General features: G+C 38.6%; 1 protein-coding gene and 1 pseudogene across 3 annotated transcripts; one reads left to right on the plus strand and one right to left on the minus strand.

Annotated features, from left to right (window-relative positions):
• The first annotated feature begins 977 nt into the window (after positions 1-977).
• LOC137710992 (proline--tRNA ligase, chloroplastic/mitochondrial-like) lies at positions 978-5,621 on the plus strand (annotated as a pseudogene). The gene is made up of 11 exons (XR_015963648.1): positions 978-1,471; positions 1,554-1,610; positions 1,712-1,822; positions 1,941-2,027; positions 2,180-2,293; positions 2,377-2,584; positions 2,775-2,912; positions 4,029-4,187; positions 4,536-4,735; positions 5,116-5,191; positions 5,304-5,621. The product of XR_015963648.1 is annotated as a proline--tRNA ligase, chloroplastic/mitochondrial-like (transcript).
• Positions 5,622-7,290: 1,669 nt separating this feature from the next.
• LOC137710481 (Pentapeptide repeat-containing protein) lies at positions 7,291-10,056 on the minus strand. Of its 2 annotated transcripts, none has more exons than XM_068449514.2 (7): positions 9,736-10,056; positions 9,299-9,504; positions 9,170-9,199; positions 8,935-9,041; positions 8,040-8,074; positions 7,770-7,898; positions 7,291-7,634 (listed from the first exon to the last, which is right to left on the minus strand). In XM_068449514.2, exons 1-7 carry the CDS (start codon positions 9,736-9,738, stop codon positions 7,443-7,445), a joined length of 702 nt encoding a protein of 233 aa, XP_068305615.1. In that variant the 5' UTR covers positions 9,739-10,056; the 3' UTR covers positions 7,291-7,442. The 2 variants fall into 2 exon arrangements, with proteins under 2 accessions (XP_068305615.1, XP_068305614.2); XM_068449513.2 differs by having other exon boundaries at positions 9,299-9,500; positions 9,736-9,979.
• Positions 10,057-17,388: the final 7,332 nt, after the last annotated feature.

Here is a 17,388-nt window from a genome sequence, read left to right on the forward strand (position 1 = left end):
GGGGGATGGGGGTCAATGTCGGAGAAACGACCCAGAAGATACTCCACTAAAACCCAAACTTTTGAATACTTTGATTTGAAAGGTTGCTATTTTAAAAGATAGTGGTGAATTTAGTTGCTAATTTTCAAATATTCCATAGAAATTGAGCAATTAAGCTTAAACATAAGCTTTGTCCTTGGTGGGGAAGAGGTGAGGCTAGGGGTTTGAATGATTAGAGTGAAAGGTTGGTGGCCAGGAATTGGGAGGGATCTGTGGAAACATTCCGACATCTCTGAGTCGGATGCTCCTTGACTATGGACATGGACTCGACACCAATGTCATGCATATATCGCGTAAAGAATAGTTCGCGACTAAAGGAAAAAGAAGTAAAAACTGAATTGTCTTGTTCTTAAATATTCGACTAGTTATTGAGTTATTCTTGAGTCCAAGTTTTGAGAAGGGACTTACCAAACAAGTTCTTACACTGAAAATTGAAAAACAGTTTTTATGTTAAAAATTTTGAACTCAAATGAAGTACCGAACGGGCTCTTAGGTCCTTAAGATTGAGGAGAAGTTTTTCCTTAGAATATTTTATTATCGATTCACAAAACATTGTGCTTATGATTAGAACCGTTCATATTATAAATATCTCTACAAAATATTAATTAAAAATAAAATCATTTAGTTAATCAATTTTTGCAAATAGACAGAGAGTTTGCAATATTTTTATCGTATTTGTCTCTACCTAGTTCGATGATTTGAAGATCACATATTTTATTAATTTTTTTACAAAAATAATATTTACAGAGTAATTTATAATATGAATAATTTCAATCATAAGACAAATTTCCGATAACAAAATATCTTAGGAAAGAACTCCTCCTTATATAAATTGAGGAGCAAAACTAGAATAAAAAAAGTTGCCCAAACCCAAATATATTACCAAACCCAAACCCAGTCTGAACAAGAAGAATGACCAGAATCCACTACCTCAATATCTTCAGCCACAAAACCATTATAAACGGTTAGATATTTAATCAACGGTTCGTAACCGGAATCACCATTACAGACAATGTACTCTCTCACATGCAACACCCACGTCATAAACCTCATCTTCCTCTCTTCCTACTCTTCCCCGCGAGCTCCGAAAATGGTCGTGTCACTGAGAATCCCTTCTCTGAGCTCGCTCTTCACCCCCTCCATCTCCCGCCGTCCTCCGGCACTTCTCGACCGTCGCCACCACCACATCCGAACACCCGTATACTCCGCCTCTTTCTCCCGTCAGAGCACGGTGTACAAAACCAATGACCGAGTCGACACTCCGACTCAGAAGAGCAACCGAGTCGTGGACCGAGCCGTCTCTCCTCGGTCGCAGGACTTCAATGCTTGGTACCTCGATGTCATTGAGCAAGCCGAGCTCGCCGATTACGGTCCGGTTCGCGGCACCATGGTCATTCGTCCCTACGGTTACGTCATTTGGGAAGCCATTCAGGTAATTCCAGCTCTGCCGCCTCTGTTGTTGTTGTAAATTTGTTGGATTCAGGGTTTTGAAAGTAATTTTATTTATTCTGTAGGATTATCTGAATGTGAAATTCAAAGAGACTGGCCACAGTAACATGTACTTCCCACAGGTATTACAAATTTACAGTGATTTTTCAATGTTATTGTAACCTTGATTAGTTAATGCTTAAGAGTTAAACTTTGATTTTTTGGATAATGTGGAATGCTGCAGTTTATACCTTATTCGTTTATAGAGAAAGAAGCTAGCCATGTTGAAGGGTTTAGTCCTGAATTAGCAGTGGTGACAATAGGAGGAGGGAAGGAGCTTGAAGAAAAACTTGCGGTATGTATCCTCTATCAAGGAATCTTGTCGGCTTTCTGGTTTTGAATGTAAACTATAAAGCGAACTATTGTGTTAGAATAAGTAAAGCTACTGAATAACTGTGACCAAAGGTGTGCAGGTTCGACCCACAAGTGAAACCATTGTAAATCACATGTTCACTCAGTGGATTCATAGTTACAGTGATCTTCCCCTTATGGTTAACCAAGTAAGATTGTTTCTCACGTCTATTACAGCACACTTCAACTTTCGACAAAATTTTGGATTAAACTTTGGTCTTATTTCATTTCTAATTAATCCAGTGGGCAAATGTGACTTTCGGATTAAACTTTGGTCTTATTTCATTTCTAATTAATCCAGTGGGCAAATGTGACAAGATGGGAGATGCGGACAAAACCTTTTGTGAGGACACTTGAATTTCTCTGGCAGGAGGGACATACTGCTCATGCTACTCCAGAGGAGGCAGAGAAAGAGGTTTGCTTCTGACATAACGACTGCTTCTAAACCAGTTGTGAAATGAGTACCATTTTTTTTAATGCATTAGAGCTGAACTGCAGGCTATACAGATGATTGACGTGCACACAAAGTTTGCTTATGAGGAAACTGCAATACCTGTTATTGCAGGTCGAAAGTCAAAAATTGAAACATTTGCTGGTGCTGTTAGGACCTATACAATAGAAGGCTATGATGGGTGATAGGAAGGCAATACAGGCTGGCACCAGCCACAATCTTGGGCAGAACTTCTGTCGTGCCTGTGGAACACAGGTATTTAAATATGCTAGTGCGGTTCTTTGTTTTATTTCAAATGCTTCAACAAATCAAAACCTCATTTATATGATCTTAATTCTCCTTTTTATAGTCTTCAATTTGTATAACTTTTTTGTGGTGATTGGCTACTTGTCTAGCATGCTTTAATTGTACATGACCCATTTGACCAAAATGGGTGCTTGCACAGTTTACTGGTGAAAGTGGACAGAGGCAACATGTGTGGCAGACTTCTGGGGCAGTTAGTACCCGTTTTGTTGGTGGTATTATCATGACCCATGGAGATGATACAGGTTTAATGCTTCCCCCAAAGATTGCACCAATACAGGTAAGCTAAAGTTGGAGACCTTTATGCATTTTGTGTTGCTAATGCATATTCCTAAAGTTGGTGCTTTGCTTATATGGATATGTATCAAAAGCTGCAGTAAGACTGTCTATAGTTCAAGACTTTTTTTTTTATTTTTTGAAATATATCTATTATACATAAATGTCATTATAATTTCTGCTTTCTGGGAATAATGTGCTGTTGTAGACTGAGGATAGCTGGAAACTTTTCTTTACTTTGGTTAAACTTAAAACTACTATTTATAGACATTTCATCATTGCTACTTTATATTCTGCAAATGCAATAGATGTGAACTGACTAAATGCGAATATGAGCAAAAGAATGTTGATGTTGTCTAAGATATCTAACTATAGTATATGTTCTAGATAAGCAATTTTGTCTATTCTTCGTCTCACTATTATATAGCGAATTTCAAAGGTGTATCTCACAGCTTGGAAGAGAAAAAGTACACTCCATTCATGACGTTGCAATGCAACAAACTCTGTTTTGACAACTGAGAACTCCACTGACTGGGTTCTTTTTGTTATAGAATATATCCTAGATAAGCAATGTTGTCTATTCCTTGTCCCCTTGCTATTGTAAAGCAAATTTCAAAGATGTATCTCACATATTGGAAATTTCTGAGTATGGAGAGAAAAAGTACATTCCATTTTTATTCGTTGCAATCCAAGAAACTCTGGTTTGACATGTGAAAACTTCATGGACTTGGTTCTTTTTGTTATTGCTTAATAAAATAGCAAATGGATGATGGCTCATCTATGGATGTGGCCATCTAATCCATCAATGTATGGCTCCTTCTGTTTGAGAGTCTTTATCTAGATTCTGTATTTATCCACTTTGTAATGTATAGTTTGTTTGGCTGAGAAAATTTTGGGACAAATTAATCTTTCTTTTGGTCTTCTGATGTATAGTAGTTGGATTGCTATTTCTCCCACTCTAAAAAATCATGTAGTTGTAGTATTCTTTGTTCTGTTAAGAATGGATGCCTTGTTAAAGTTCAATTTTATTGTCATTGTTTAGAGTGTTTCAAACTTTCACGTGCCCAGTTTGTTGGCATGCATGCCCTTTCTTCTCAAAAACATCATTGGTTGTTTCTAGGTGGTGATCACACCAATTTGGAAGAAGGATGATGATAGAGAAGGAGTTCTGAATGCTGCATCATCCGTAAAAGAAGCATTGCAGACTGCAGACATTAGAGTTAAACTCGACTCTGATCAGAGAACCCCAGGATGGAAATTCAATTTCTGGGAGATGAAGGTTTATTTCATTCTTATGACTCAAGAGCATCTTTTATATTTACAAGCTCTCGGAGAGATGAGTTGAAATGATATCATCTATTAGCCATCTCTTCATTCTTGTTGCTTGACTTGACTTGCCTGAGATAACACTGGGATGTTCGCCGGACACTTGTATGAATAAAATCTACCTTTTCTCATTCTTAAACTGGCATTGGTCAAGATTGAATGTATATTTTCGGTGAGTTTAGGTGCTTATTCTGGTGCAGGTACAAATAATATATTGGATCTATTCTTGTAAGATAAAAATGAATGCCTAACAATGTTCTCTTACTGTCAATTATCTTGTCAACACCCCTTGATTTTGTAGGGAGTCCCTTTAAGAATTGAAATTGGTCCTCGTGATGTTTCAAGCCAGACTGTGGTTATATGTAGAAGAGATGTTCCTGGAAAACAAGGGAAAGTCTTCGGAATATCAATGGAGCCCTCAGTTTTGAAGGCTTATGTCAAGGACAAGTTGGATGAGATCCAGTCATCACTTGTGGAAAAAGCAAAATCATTCCGAGATAGGTGTGTTCTGGCTCCATTGTCAGTTACTCTTTATAGTCTTAAGATGCTACTTGCATAGAATATTATGAAACAATAGTAGTAAAAAGGGAAGTGATTTTTCACACCCCAGTTTCTTCTTCTGCACACCCCTGCTTATTTTTCTGTCTCTTGATTTATTCAATCCAATGGCCAGAAATAAACAGGTGTGTGTAGGAGAGAAAAAGGGTGCGTGAAAGTCATTTCCCTAAAAAGAATTGATGGTAACACGCATTACTTCTCCTTATAGTCTTAAGATGTTTTCTCCTTTGTATGACCTTAACACATGTTACTTTTGCACTTCGTTGGAAAAACTATGTAGGCATTGACCAGAAGACTTTTTTTTTCTTTTTTTTTTTTTGCAGTAATATTGTGGATGTCAGCTCATATGACGAACTCAAAGTTGCAATCTCCCAGGGCAAGAGGTCCTTGGTCGGCTAGGTATTTTTATCCCTGCCTTATTTTAATAATTGACTGATTCGCTTTATTATGTATGCTAGCTGGGGTGAATTGTGTTTCTGTTATTAATATGTATCTCCAATAATTGGTGCAGTGACAAAGATGAGTTAAAAGTAAAAGAAGAAACAGGGGCAACCATTAGGTGTTTTCCTTTTGAACAGCCGGAAGGGATTAAAACATGCTTGATGACTGGTAACGGTGCAGAGGAAGTAGCTATTTTTGCAAAGTCCTACTAAAAGAGTTCCCACTCTTCCTTGAAACTGATATTGTCCACTGTGCAGATGTCTTTGTTCTCTGTTTTGTCATACTTGAGATACTGTCTTCTGAATTGTATAGTTTACGGTAAGTGACGTGGTTTTGTAATTGTGTAACATATCATTTGCTATGAAATGCCAAAGTGGTTCATTTGCTAGTTTCCTTGGTTCTCATCTTTGGATTTGTTTAGTTTGTTGTGTTGTGGTAAGGAACTCGTAGCTGCCCCGATATAAATTGATGTTGATATCGAACTTTCTGATAGATTGGTTGCCATAATATATATCGATGAGGAAAAAGTTTACATTCTCTTGTTCACGCAAGCACGTATATTGAAAAACTCTTTTCACGATATAATCATAACCATCAACTGATGCCTGCTGTTTCAAATGTGTTGCATAGTTACGGTTCTGTGAAGTTTGGATGTACCGGTGTTTCGGATGCAAATATATACTGGATGATAAGTAGCTAAAGCTATTTATACTTGTAGTCATTCACTTGTTCATAGTGGGATTTCGATTATTCACTTGTTCATAGTGGGATTTCGATTAATACTTGTAGTCATTCACTTTGCAAGGAAACTCTCCTTGCAGAGTTTCCTCGTATGTATGCGGCAGCTTTCTCCATGTATGCACCATCGAGAGTTGAACCACTGAAATCAGATTCTCTTATATTCGCCCATGTGTAGTTGAGTTGGCCTCCAATGATGTCATCACACTTACTTTAATTTTTAGAATATTTATTACAGTTTGGGTGTTAACCCGAATATGCACTCGACTTGGGCTCGTGGAGCCGTTGGGTGTTAACCCAAATCGGGTTCGGGGTTTGATTTTGGGCTTCCATCTTGATGTACAGACCAGCCCAAGAAACTTTGTCCACAAAGAGGACGGGCTTTGATTTTTGGGGCTTTCATCTTAAAAGTGCTTTTGTAACAAACATGAAACTTTCCAAGTTATATTCTAGAAAAGCATTGGATAGCATAAACAATGTACTTCTTGAATTAGTACTTTTTAAGTTTTTCTATCAAAAGTTGTTTGAAGACTTTAAACCATTCAAAACTACTTTCAAACATTAAATGGATATTTCACCCACATAAGGAAATCAAGAATAATTCAGACTAGAATATGCTTGGAATTTTTATGGGTATTTTCAGTCATTGAATCCTCTTTCCAACCATTATATAAGAAGACTTGGGAAACGAGAGAAACAACACAAAAAACACAAGCTTTTCCAATGTTCAAATATTCTAGTTAGGTATCTAGGGCTATCACTTCAGCCCTAGGTTTTGGGAGGCGAAAACCAAGGGGCAACTCAATATATTGTAGGCAACCCGATGATCTTCGAGCTTCTAATGCATATAGAGGATCAAAGCAATTGTTCGTGTTTGTAGGAGCGTGTCGAGATTCAAACTTCTACAAAAAAGGTACACACGTCCTTCCGAATTCATTTATAGTCTTCCACAGTTCACAGAAAGGAGGGGCTTGATTTTGGGTTTTCATCTTAAAAGTGCTTTTGTAAGAAGCATGATACTTTTTCACCCAAAATCCACGTTATATTCTAGAAATCATTAGAGAACTTAATCAATGTACTTCTTGAAAGTTGTTAGAAGACTTTAAACCATTCAAAACTACTTTCAAACATGTCTATGGTGTTTCGTTCGGGTGAGATTTCCGATTTTTGGGATTCTGAAGTTGCGACTCGTGGTACTTCAGATATTATGTTCTGAATTGTAGTATACAGTAGTGATGTGGTATATACAGTTTGCGCGTATGTGATCAATGGCGTTTGTACGACCGATTAACATGGATATTCGGGTTAGCACATGGATGTACAATTTAGTTCGCGCGTAGTATACAGAAATTGTGATGTTTGGATGTACAGTTGTTTTGGTTCTGCATTTTCATTTTCCTCACATGGATATCAATACAGGATATGGTATGTGATCAATGGCGTTTATAGGACTAATTAACATGCCTTGCTATCATTTTACATCACAAAGACCAGTGCCTTGATCACAGAATCCATCCCGGTTAAGCAGCTTCTGAGGCGGAGCACTTAGCAGAGGGGAAGAGGGACTGCCATAAGCATTTCGGCGACTGTTCCCACAGCCTAGGCTTGCTCTTGTGCTCACCCCTGTCGTTGGGTTCGTCCCACTTGCATACTTGCAAAGAGCCTGTATGAACAAACCCTAGAATTAGTAGGAATTTGCATGCTAAACAAGACAACGTTACTGCTGGAGAAAACTGAAGGATAAGGTTCTGATTTTGAAGAAAATATGTTCTAATTGGACATGAGCAATATGCAGTGCCTGCTTCTGGAGGAGGTCCAAGACGGCGTCACTGAAATCAGCTCCTTCAATGAGGGCACCCCCGAGATCACTGCGGGTGAGAACCGATCTAACTAGCACGGCGTCTTTGAGATTAGCTTCATTAAGGACCTGCGATCATTATAGTTCTTGAGCAATGGAATTGAAACAAGGTATTGTTTCAGCTAACTCTTAAGATTAATCTCAAAAGAATGCCTAAAAACATGGCAAAGTTAAATGCTTGGGAGTTTATGCTCGGCTTTCAGGCAATACCATACGATCCATCAATGTGTCGCTCAAATCCGCACCTGTGAAATGTCAAAAGAAATTGACAAATATAAGATTTCTTATATGTACAGTCGTGAAAAATCTGTTTAGTTCTACGGCAATATGCAAAAGGATCGGAGAAACGATACCAATCCTGGATCACGATAAGCAAACATGCATTGTTAAGCGAGGTTCTTTTTTGTTGTCTTTATGCTTTGGTAACAAATTACAGGTCTTCCTGTTTGCTCTGGGAAACAATTTGCCAAAGCAGCGAACACTCTACGTTCAGAATTCAATGGAGGCTCTCCAAAAACGAGTTGAATAGAGTTCCACTGGCGAATGGCAAACGATTTCATATGCAAAAAACAAGAAGGCTTTCAAGTAATGCTAATTTTAAAACTGAAAGTTTGGGAAGCAAGATAACTGGTGTAGAAACAGAAGATGGTGTGTGAAGTACTAGGAAAGTAATCTGATTCCCGTGATTGATATACAGGACTAGACAAAATTAGATGAGATAAAATAACTAGATTTCATGTAAAATCAAGTACCATAGATGTTTTTCTAACTTGGAGGATTAAAATGGACTAACATAAAGTAAGAGGTTGATGTCTAAAACATACACCTAACCTCATTAGTCCTTCAAGTCTAGTATGGTCATGCATATTATACATGGCCTAAATGGGGAACTTGACGACTAGATTCGCCTATACGTCTTGCTTTTACTGCTATACAGGGAGTTACTACACATATTGCTCGAGTAAAACAGCGTGGATTTTTTTCTGTCTTCTAACATTCCGGGAAGGACAGCTGTAACTTCAATGGAAATGAACTAACTATGCTTCTAGTCATTCAATTGTTCATGTTGGGATTTCGATTCATTTGTATAATGCGATGTTCTTACCTGCGAAATTTGCCTTATATGCAACAGCTTTCTCCATGTATGCACCATTGAAAGTTGAACCACTGAAATCAGATTCCCTCATATCCGCAGATGTGAAATTGGCTCTTCTGTAAAGGTCAGTTTACATTGATGTGAAAATGCAGATACTAAATAATCTTACTTATTTCCCTTACATCCGTATCGGTACAAAACCTGTTTAAATTGTGGACTAAATCATTCAGAGATTAAAAATTACCTGAAATTTTCGTTCACATGCACAGCTTTCCTGCAAAACAAGAATATGGAAGGGAATTTTTCAACCCACTATTCAAAACCCAAAAATGGTTACAACAAACAGCTTTCGAAAACAGATAGGAGTGATCACCTGAGGTCTGCAGATCCAAATTGGGCTGCTGATCCAATTCCAAATTCACCAGGTGTCTCAGCTTCAAATTTATTGAGATCAGCAATGGCAGGCATATTGCCAGAGCTAAAGCTAATAACTGCAGCGGCCAATGCTGCTGAAACAATATTTTTCCAGTTCTTTGACTCTGCATTATTGGTCTTGTTTTGCTTGTTGGAACAACCTACCTTTTTAAGGCAATTCAGTAAGCTAGTATGCTTGGAACACAAGACATAATAAAAATCGGGAAATGATTTCCACGCTCCCTATAACTCCCTTCGCACTCCCCCTCTCGTTTCTTGCCACTTGATTGAATAAATCAACGGCGAATCAAGAGACAGAAACCAGAAGGGTAGTGCAGCAGGAGAAAATGAAAGTGAAAATCATTTGGTTAGAGATTATAGAAAAGTAGTAGTTACCATGAAAATGGTGTCTCTTTGCAGGGTCTATCTGACAGACTACAGAAAAGTGCTTGTTGGAGAGGGATGATAGCCGAACTGGAGGAGCCTTGGAACTGGAAGAACAACTTGTTAAGGATTTAATGGATAGCGGGGAGATAAAAGTGAGAGCCATGACAAATTGTTTATCCAAGGATGTAAAGGAATTGGATTAGAAGGGTTTAATTCGAACTTGGGATGAACCACATCTGTATCCTTTCTTTTTGTGGTTAGGATGAGCACACATACGTGTTTTTGTTCTTTGGTTGCTGCTATGCCACATGTTGCCAAGTCAAATTACTTACATAAAGGCTCTAAAACATTGCGATAAAATCATGTTTTGGGAATCACAGCAAGTGATCCAGTGGAGGGCGCGGACTGCGACTCCTCAGTAAAAAAAAATGTGGAAAGTTTTAGGTTCGCTGCTTCGAGCTGGTGAGTCTGCTTTACTGGGTAGGGTGAAATTCCTAATAGCCTCTTCGAACCCAAAAAGAGTTGATAACTGTGACTTGTCACCAGTTGTCTCTTTTTAAAAAATAAAAAATAAAGAATCATGTTTGGACAATGAAATGAAAGGAAAAATAAAGTCCTTACTGTCACTACATTCTCATTTTTCCAATTTCATCAAGTAAATTTGTTCAAGATAAATGTCATTACTACTTATTAGATGTAGTATTTGTTGGGGCGAAGATTTCTCCGGAGAGGGTTCCTCGGCTCTCAGCACATCTTCCCAAGGGATTGGCACTTTGGATGTGTAATCAGGCTCTTGCTTGCTAATGTGCTACGAGAAGAGGATAGAGTTAGTTTTGAAATGTGCCTTTGTAGGGCCTTATGTGTAGGCCTCGAGGCTTGCAATCAAAGCTAACTGAGTGACAAGCGTGCCACTACTACCTCAATATAGCAGATGTATAACAAATATGTTTTAGTCGATTACTTGCGCCCCAAGTTACTCGGACTTCTTGTTATCAAAGGATTGTCGTGGATGGGTTCAGTCCACATTAAGTTCTTTTTCTTGCCTTGTGACCAAGGACTTTCAGTTCATAGTCTTGGATGTTCAAGTGAGGGGAGTCTAGATCCCCTTAAGTCATCTACTTGGTTATAGATTGGTTTTAAATATAGGCATATTCATTTAGGTAACTAGATCTAGGCAGTAGGAAAACAGATGAATATGAATTGAATACATGCTAGAGAATACATTAAGCAGTAGATCTATTAACTTATAAAAACAAACAAAGAGCTTTGAGCAAGATTTCACCTTGTCGGGCAAGGTTGAACTTCTTGTAATCACTTCTTTTTTTAGTTTACAGGGTTTATATATTAAGAAGGGATGGATGGTAAACAAGTTTACACGAGGGAATCGATACTACGCCACTAAGGGTGATAGCAAATCTTTTAAACTAGACAAAAGATGGCTTTTGTGGGGAATGATCCTGAAAAGGATTGAGATCTGGGCTGATTACAGCTTTTAGATGCAAATCTGGCTTAAGAGCAAGGTTTGCATATTTGTTTGATTGATTGGTTGAGTGTCCTTGTCTTTGGGGCCTCTTCCTCCTTTTATAGGCAGATTAGCCCGACTTCTGTAGCTTTATTCCTGCCTGAAAGCAATTGAAGGGTAGTGAGTCATCAGCTTTTTACTTGTATTGCCATCGAAAAGTGCTTTTTGGTTGATTGTGAGTTAGTCCCCATCACTTGACACTTAAATCATAGGCACATGGCCTATGCATTAAGGCAACAATTTGTCTTTGGGCTGATGCTGGGCCTCGGGCAAGTCTTCCTTTAATTGGTGTTTTTGGGCTCCCACACACTTGTAGCCCAAAGTTCAAATATTTACGCAAACATTATTTTTTTACATTGCGTTCCAATTCAATAATACAACAAGAAGTTTCTAGTTTACCTCTTATACAAATGACCGTTTAAACTAGGAAATATAATGCATGTAAGATAGGTCATTTATGTTGTGATTTGTGTAGGCGGGACAATAGCCTTTGGAAATGGATTAAGTCCGATCAACGTGTTTGTGTAGGGTTTTGAACCTTAAGCTAAATTACCTAGTTGATCCCTATTTTATTAGTTTGCAATTTGTTACCTATATAAGTGGTAGTCTGATTTTGTATAGGAGAATTATTTTCGGTTGAAACAAATTGGGACTTCACAAATTAGACCGAGAAGGTTTCTGAATGATGATGGTTTTGCTTGAATGCAAGGTGACGATAAAGTTGGGGTGATAAGACCATAACACTAATTAGACCTGGTAATTTCTTGCATGACTTGTTAATTCAATACAAAACGACATGAAAATAACGGGTTTCAGATCAACACGTTAACCAATTGGGGTCGTTATCGGGTTACCCTTTAAGAATCTGCTAATAATGAAGTTTTAACAGATTTACTCGTGGGTAACCTGCTAAAAAAATGTTTGTTTGGTAATTTCAACTACTAAAAAAACCTTACTACATTAATAGTCATAGAATTTAATCTCGCATAAATGAGATTAAATCCTTATCATTGGTCAACACTAGTGAGCAATAGTCAACGACGATCAATGGTTAATGGTGGTCAATATGGGACCATGATTTTTTAGGGCTAGAGTAAGGTTGATCTGAATATAGTTATTCAAATGTCCAATCATGGACTCACTAGCTTTGGGCAGAGCTGGATCAGACGGAATAGCGGTGCCACCATCACCCTATTCTAGGGTAGTTGGCGGAGTCTAAGCGATTTCGCCAGATGACTATGCTTGTTCCCCAAGACATGCAATATGATCTTGATATAGACCTTATCAGATCCTTATAAGTCTTGGAGTTCCTACAATCTAGGGATTGATGTGCGCCTCAAGTAACCATAACCTAAGAGGGTGCAATATCTACTTCTAAATATCCTTTACGATTCTCCCGGCTTAGAACCAGGATTCTATCCTAAAAAGGTCTCCCTCCCCAAGATATAAGTACACCAATCTAGGGTTCATCTATGGTAATGCAATCTAAAAACTTTAATTCTCTTGCCCACTGCTAGAGTATAAAACTATTCACTAACTTAACCATTGGAAAGCCTTTGGCTAGTACACACACCCACCCCCTGGCCTCAAGCTTGGTCACGGTTGTTTACTGTTTTGCAGGTTGCTTGAGTTTGTGCACAACCATCATTCACGGCGGTGCACGAATTTGATTCCAACGATTGGTACTTTCATTGAGAGAGAACTCTTATTCCTCTCGACTATGTCACTCTATGCTATGGAACTTATATCTAGACGATCACCTTATGGTCAAGCCACCAACTCGAATAAAGAAGATGCCTCTTTTATGGATTAGGTCTACAATGGTGTACTGAATATACACACATTAGTGAAAGATATCCACATGGTTCTAAAAGACGCTAGGCACTGGTCGGGTGGTAGGCTGGGGCTAGGAGGACTAGATAGATTTAAGTAAATCTATTATATTTCATGTAAATAAGTGTGTTTATACTTAAAATATATTAATTTCATCATAAACTACAAAATAGAATGACATATATATTATGAAGTATTGGAACATAAAGAAAATATAGTGAATATACATATAATGTGTGTTCATTTAAGTATTCAACAAGACTCTTACAATTTATTGAAAAAAAATAAAATGCAAAATGAAAGTCATATATTTTCCTTCTAAGTGAGCCGCAAACTAGGCGACTGCCTAGGCCAGTCTGGAAGGGCTAGGCGGGCGCCTTAGTAGGTCTAAGCTCCCTTTCTTAATTTTCAAACTCCTAGGCATTAATCAGGATGGTGGCCAGCCACTTAGCGCCTAGGCCGTGGGGATTTTTAGAACAGTGGATCTCCAAAAGAATCAGCGATCCAGAGAACGGGTAAGACTTACCAAGCAAGACAAAAAGATGAAGATTATCAAAGACATAATCGCTTGTTTCGAAAACTCGACTACTTAGGCTACCCCAAGGGTGACAGGTCAACATCTAAGCAGGTTGGCCCAAGAATTTGTTTCAAAGGTACGCCAGGAGAAGCCATAAAACCCCTAAGGCTTACCCCTTGCCTGGTATCCAGGAGGGAGGTTGTTCTCTGGCGTCAACGTATAGAGGGAAAACATGAACACTTCCAAAAGGCACAAAAAGGAAGGTAAATGATGCGAGAAGGAAAACACCCCAAGACCCCCATGGTCTCCAGACTAGAAACTGCCCACTTTCTCCTCGATGGCGCTTTTGTTGTCAAGATGCAAATCTCTGATGCCAGGATATACTGAGTTTTAATACAAAATAGACCAAATCAAGGCCATCATTGAAATGAAGTCGCCCAGAGCTATGAAAGAAGCATAAAGCCTAACAAGGCGAGCATCAACCCTTCAACAGGTCCCTTTCATGATCCACTAACAAGTGTAAGCCGTTCTTTATAGTGATAAAGAAGAGCAAGGGATTGCTTTAGACTGACGAATGCGAAAAAGCCTTTATGAAGCTCAAAGAATACCTCTCTAAACCCCAGTTGTTGTCCAAACTAATTGATAGAGAAGACTTATACTTATACCTGGCTGTATCTGACTGTGCGGTGAGTGCAGCACTGATTCGAGAAGACACGGGGGAGCAAAAAACTGGTATGTTATATATCAAACATTATTCTAGAACAAGAGACGAGATATCAGAAAATAGGAAAGCTCATCTTGGCATTGGTAACGGCACCCAGAAAACTCCGACCATATTTCCAGTTGTTTAGAGTGGTCTACATGACTAAGTACCCATTGCGATCTTGCACAGCCCTGACGCTTTGGTCAGAGTTACTAAATGGGCTGTTGAACTAGGACAACACGAGATAGTTTATTGGCCTAGGACATAACTAAAACATTAAGCACTAGCGGACTTCGTGGCTAAGTTCACACCGACAGCCCAAGATACTACGAATGCAACAAGCACCCAAAGCTTTCCAAGAAAATCTCTACCTTTGGAAACTTTATGTTGATTGATCGTCGAACATAAATGGAGCTGGCATAGGAATGGTTGCAGACGCCAGACGACTCCATACTCGAACAGGCTCTAAAACTCTAGTTTAAAGCAACAATGAAGCGAAGTACAAGGCACTTTTGGTAGATCTCAGAGTCGCGAAAGAGCTCTAGGTACAAGAATTACTGATTAATGATGGCTCAATGCTTATAGACTCCTAGTTAATCAGGTCATATGGGATTATGCTGGTGACCATTCTACAATGAGGCTCTACCTAAGAAAGGTTAAAAGACTCCTTGAAAGATTAAAAAAATATGAAATTACACAGATCCTTAAAGGAGAAAATAGCCACGTTGATGCACTCGTTCAAATGTGGATTGCTTCCTCCAATGAACAATCCTCTTTGAATATTTGGAAGTCTTAAGTGTCCACGAAATGGAGTCAGAGGTGGCCGCTGTATTGACGCTCGAGAAAGTTGGATAAACATAACCATCAACTACATACGAGAAGGAAAACTACCGGAGGATTGCCACTTACCTAAAAGGTTGGTCTAAAAAGCCTCAAGATACACAATCATCCACAGAATGCTCTACCGATGCTCATACTTAAGACCCCATAATTTGTGTGTCACACCAAAAGTCGACCTACAAGTCTTAAGTGATATCCACTCCGTAGTATGTGGAAACCAAACGGGTGAATAATCGATGGCTCATAAAGTGATGACCGCAAGATACGATTGGCCCATTATGCGGCAGGATGTAACTAGTTGTACCCAAAGTTATGACAAATGCCAAAGGTACGCCTCTATGAAGCATCAACACATAGAATAACTCAATACTCTGACAAGTTTATGATCATTCATGCAATGGAGCATCGACCTATCGGACCCCTTAAGAAGGCTTAAAGGATCAAACAATGCTTGATAGTAGCAACAAATTACTTCTAAAAGTAGATAAAAGCGAAGCCTTTAACACAATCATTAAATCCTTCATTTGGAAGAACATCATCTGCCGATTCACAATACTCATAGACAGCGGGTTACAGTTTACTAGCTTTGAAGTCACATAGTGGTTCAAAGAGGTTAAGATCTGTCATCTCACCTCCACTTTGAGGTATCCACATGGCGACGGTGAGATAGATACCTTGAACAAGACCATTATGCAATATTTAAAGAAAAGAATAGAAAGAAAAGCAAATGGCTAGAAGAGTTGCTTGGAGTTCTATAGGCGTACCGCACGACAATCCAGAAAGCCACGGGGGAAACACCATTCTCCATGGCCTACGAAACGGAGGCCATAATCTAAGTTCAAGTCACAATTATGCTAAATTTGCATACTGAAGAACAGACCATCCTAGAAAATGCAGGGATCCTAAAGACTAATCTCGACTTTGCAGAGGACAGCCAACAATGCAAGTCCGGCTAGTAGCCTCTTAGTTGCAAATCCGATCATATTACAATAAAGATGTCTAGCTTAGGAGCTTGCAAGATGGGGATTTAGTCCTAAATTTTTTTTTTTGAAATACCAAAATTCCAGGAGAAGGCAAACTGGGAATGATTGTACAAGATCGCCAAAGTAAGAGGCAAAAGAACCTATCATCTGGAACATATGGATAGAACTCCAATCACCAAAAAATAGAACATTGCCAAGCTCAAAAAGTACTATCCATAAATGCACTATTCAAACTATATGCGATTTGATTCCCTTCCAGGGATATGTAGGCAGTCTGATTCGAATTTAATCACAACACTACCATCTGCGCGAAGACAACTCCATGAAAAACTCATCTCTTAACTTCCTACCATAGGCTTATCATCAAAAGTGATCCCTGATGTAATTTTTATATTATATCATCTTTTTCTTAGAACTAAATAGTGATTTGATTATCTATCCTGGAGATATGTAGGCAATCATTTCTGGATTCAATCACATCCCCTTATCAATCAATTTGATTTAACAAAGAAGTTACAAAGTTCACTTGCTTTATGATTCAATGTTTTGCTCTCTTTCCCTTTTCGGTGATGCTGGGAATATCTCATTCACCACAAACAAGGCATAAATTTTGAAAGCTTTGCCTGAATGGAAGTCTAAAAAATTCAAAGTAATACTGTTAGAGGAACCTCTTTTAGCCCATCATGTCTTGAACGGTTAGCAAGTTAGGAAACTCGAATCATAATAAGCACATTTACGATTGGCGAGGGCTACGGGCACATAGCGCCCTGACCCAAAAATCCAATGTATCATCCAACATTCGGAAAGTTTATACAACTAGCAAGATTGTGGGTTATAACATTCAAACCTGGGCTTTATGCCATTCAAACGAATAGTCAAAAGGGCGATCTGGAAATTATCTTAAGGTGCCTTTGAACTCCGACTCTGAGTATCACTACTTTTATCCCAAATCGACATACTTAGTTAAGTATGTTATGCAACATTGTATATTAGCATGTTTGAAAGGGGGCATCCACACTAGGAAATCCTTAAGAGGAATTTTATTCAAATGAAGCTTCGATACGCGAAATGCTTTGGCTAAGCAAGCCAAGGTAGTTTGATTGAAACACTCAAGTTCAAATCATAAGATCTGACAAAAGGATTTAAAAAAGTGTTTCTAACCCACATGCTGATGACCAAGTTTTGAAGAACTTTTGTGTAAGCTTCATTGGAGACGGACGCACAATCCAGTCTAGGAAGAGAAATCCCTTCCTAGTCTACATTG

This window comes from Pyrus communis, chromosome 6, assembly GCF_041283825.1.
Source record: "Pyrus communis isolate YQ-2024b chromosome 6, ASM4128382v1, whole genome shotgun sequence".
Lineage (NCBI taxonomy): Eukaryota > Viridiplantae > Streptophyta > Magnoliopsida > Rosales > Rosaceae > Pyrus > Pyrus communis.

What these genes read in the sequence shown, in the direction of transcription:
- LOC137710481 (XM_068449513.2), bottom strand. Translation starts at nt 9,889, where the DNA reads ATGGCTCTCACTTTTATCTCCCCGCTATCCATTAAATCCTTAACAAGT. An exon ending in AAAGAGACACCATTTTCATG is followed by an intron (nt 9,501 to 9,735) that starts GTAACTACTACT and finishes TTAAAAAGGTAG; the next exon opens with GTTGTTCCAACAAGCAAAAC. An exon ending in TTTGGATCTGCAGACCTCAG is followed by an intron (nt 9,200 to 9,298) that starts GTGATCACTCCT and finishes CTTGTTTTGCAG; the next exon opens with GAAAGCTGTGCATGTGAACG.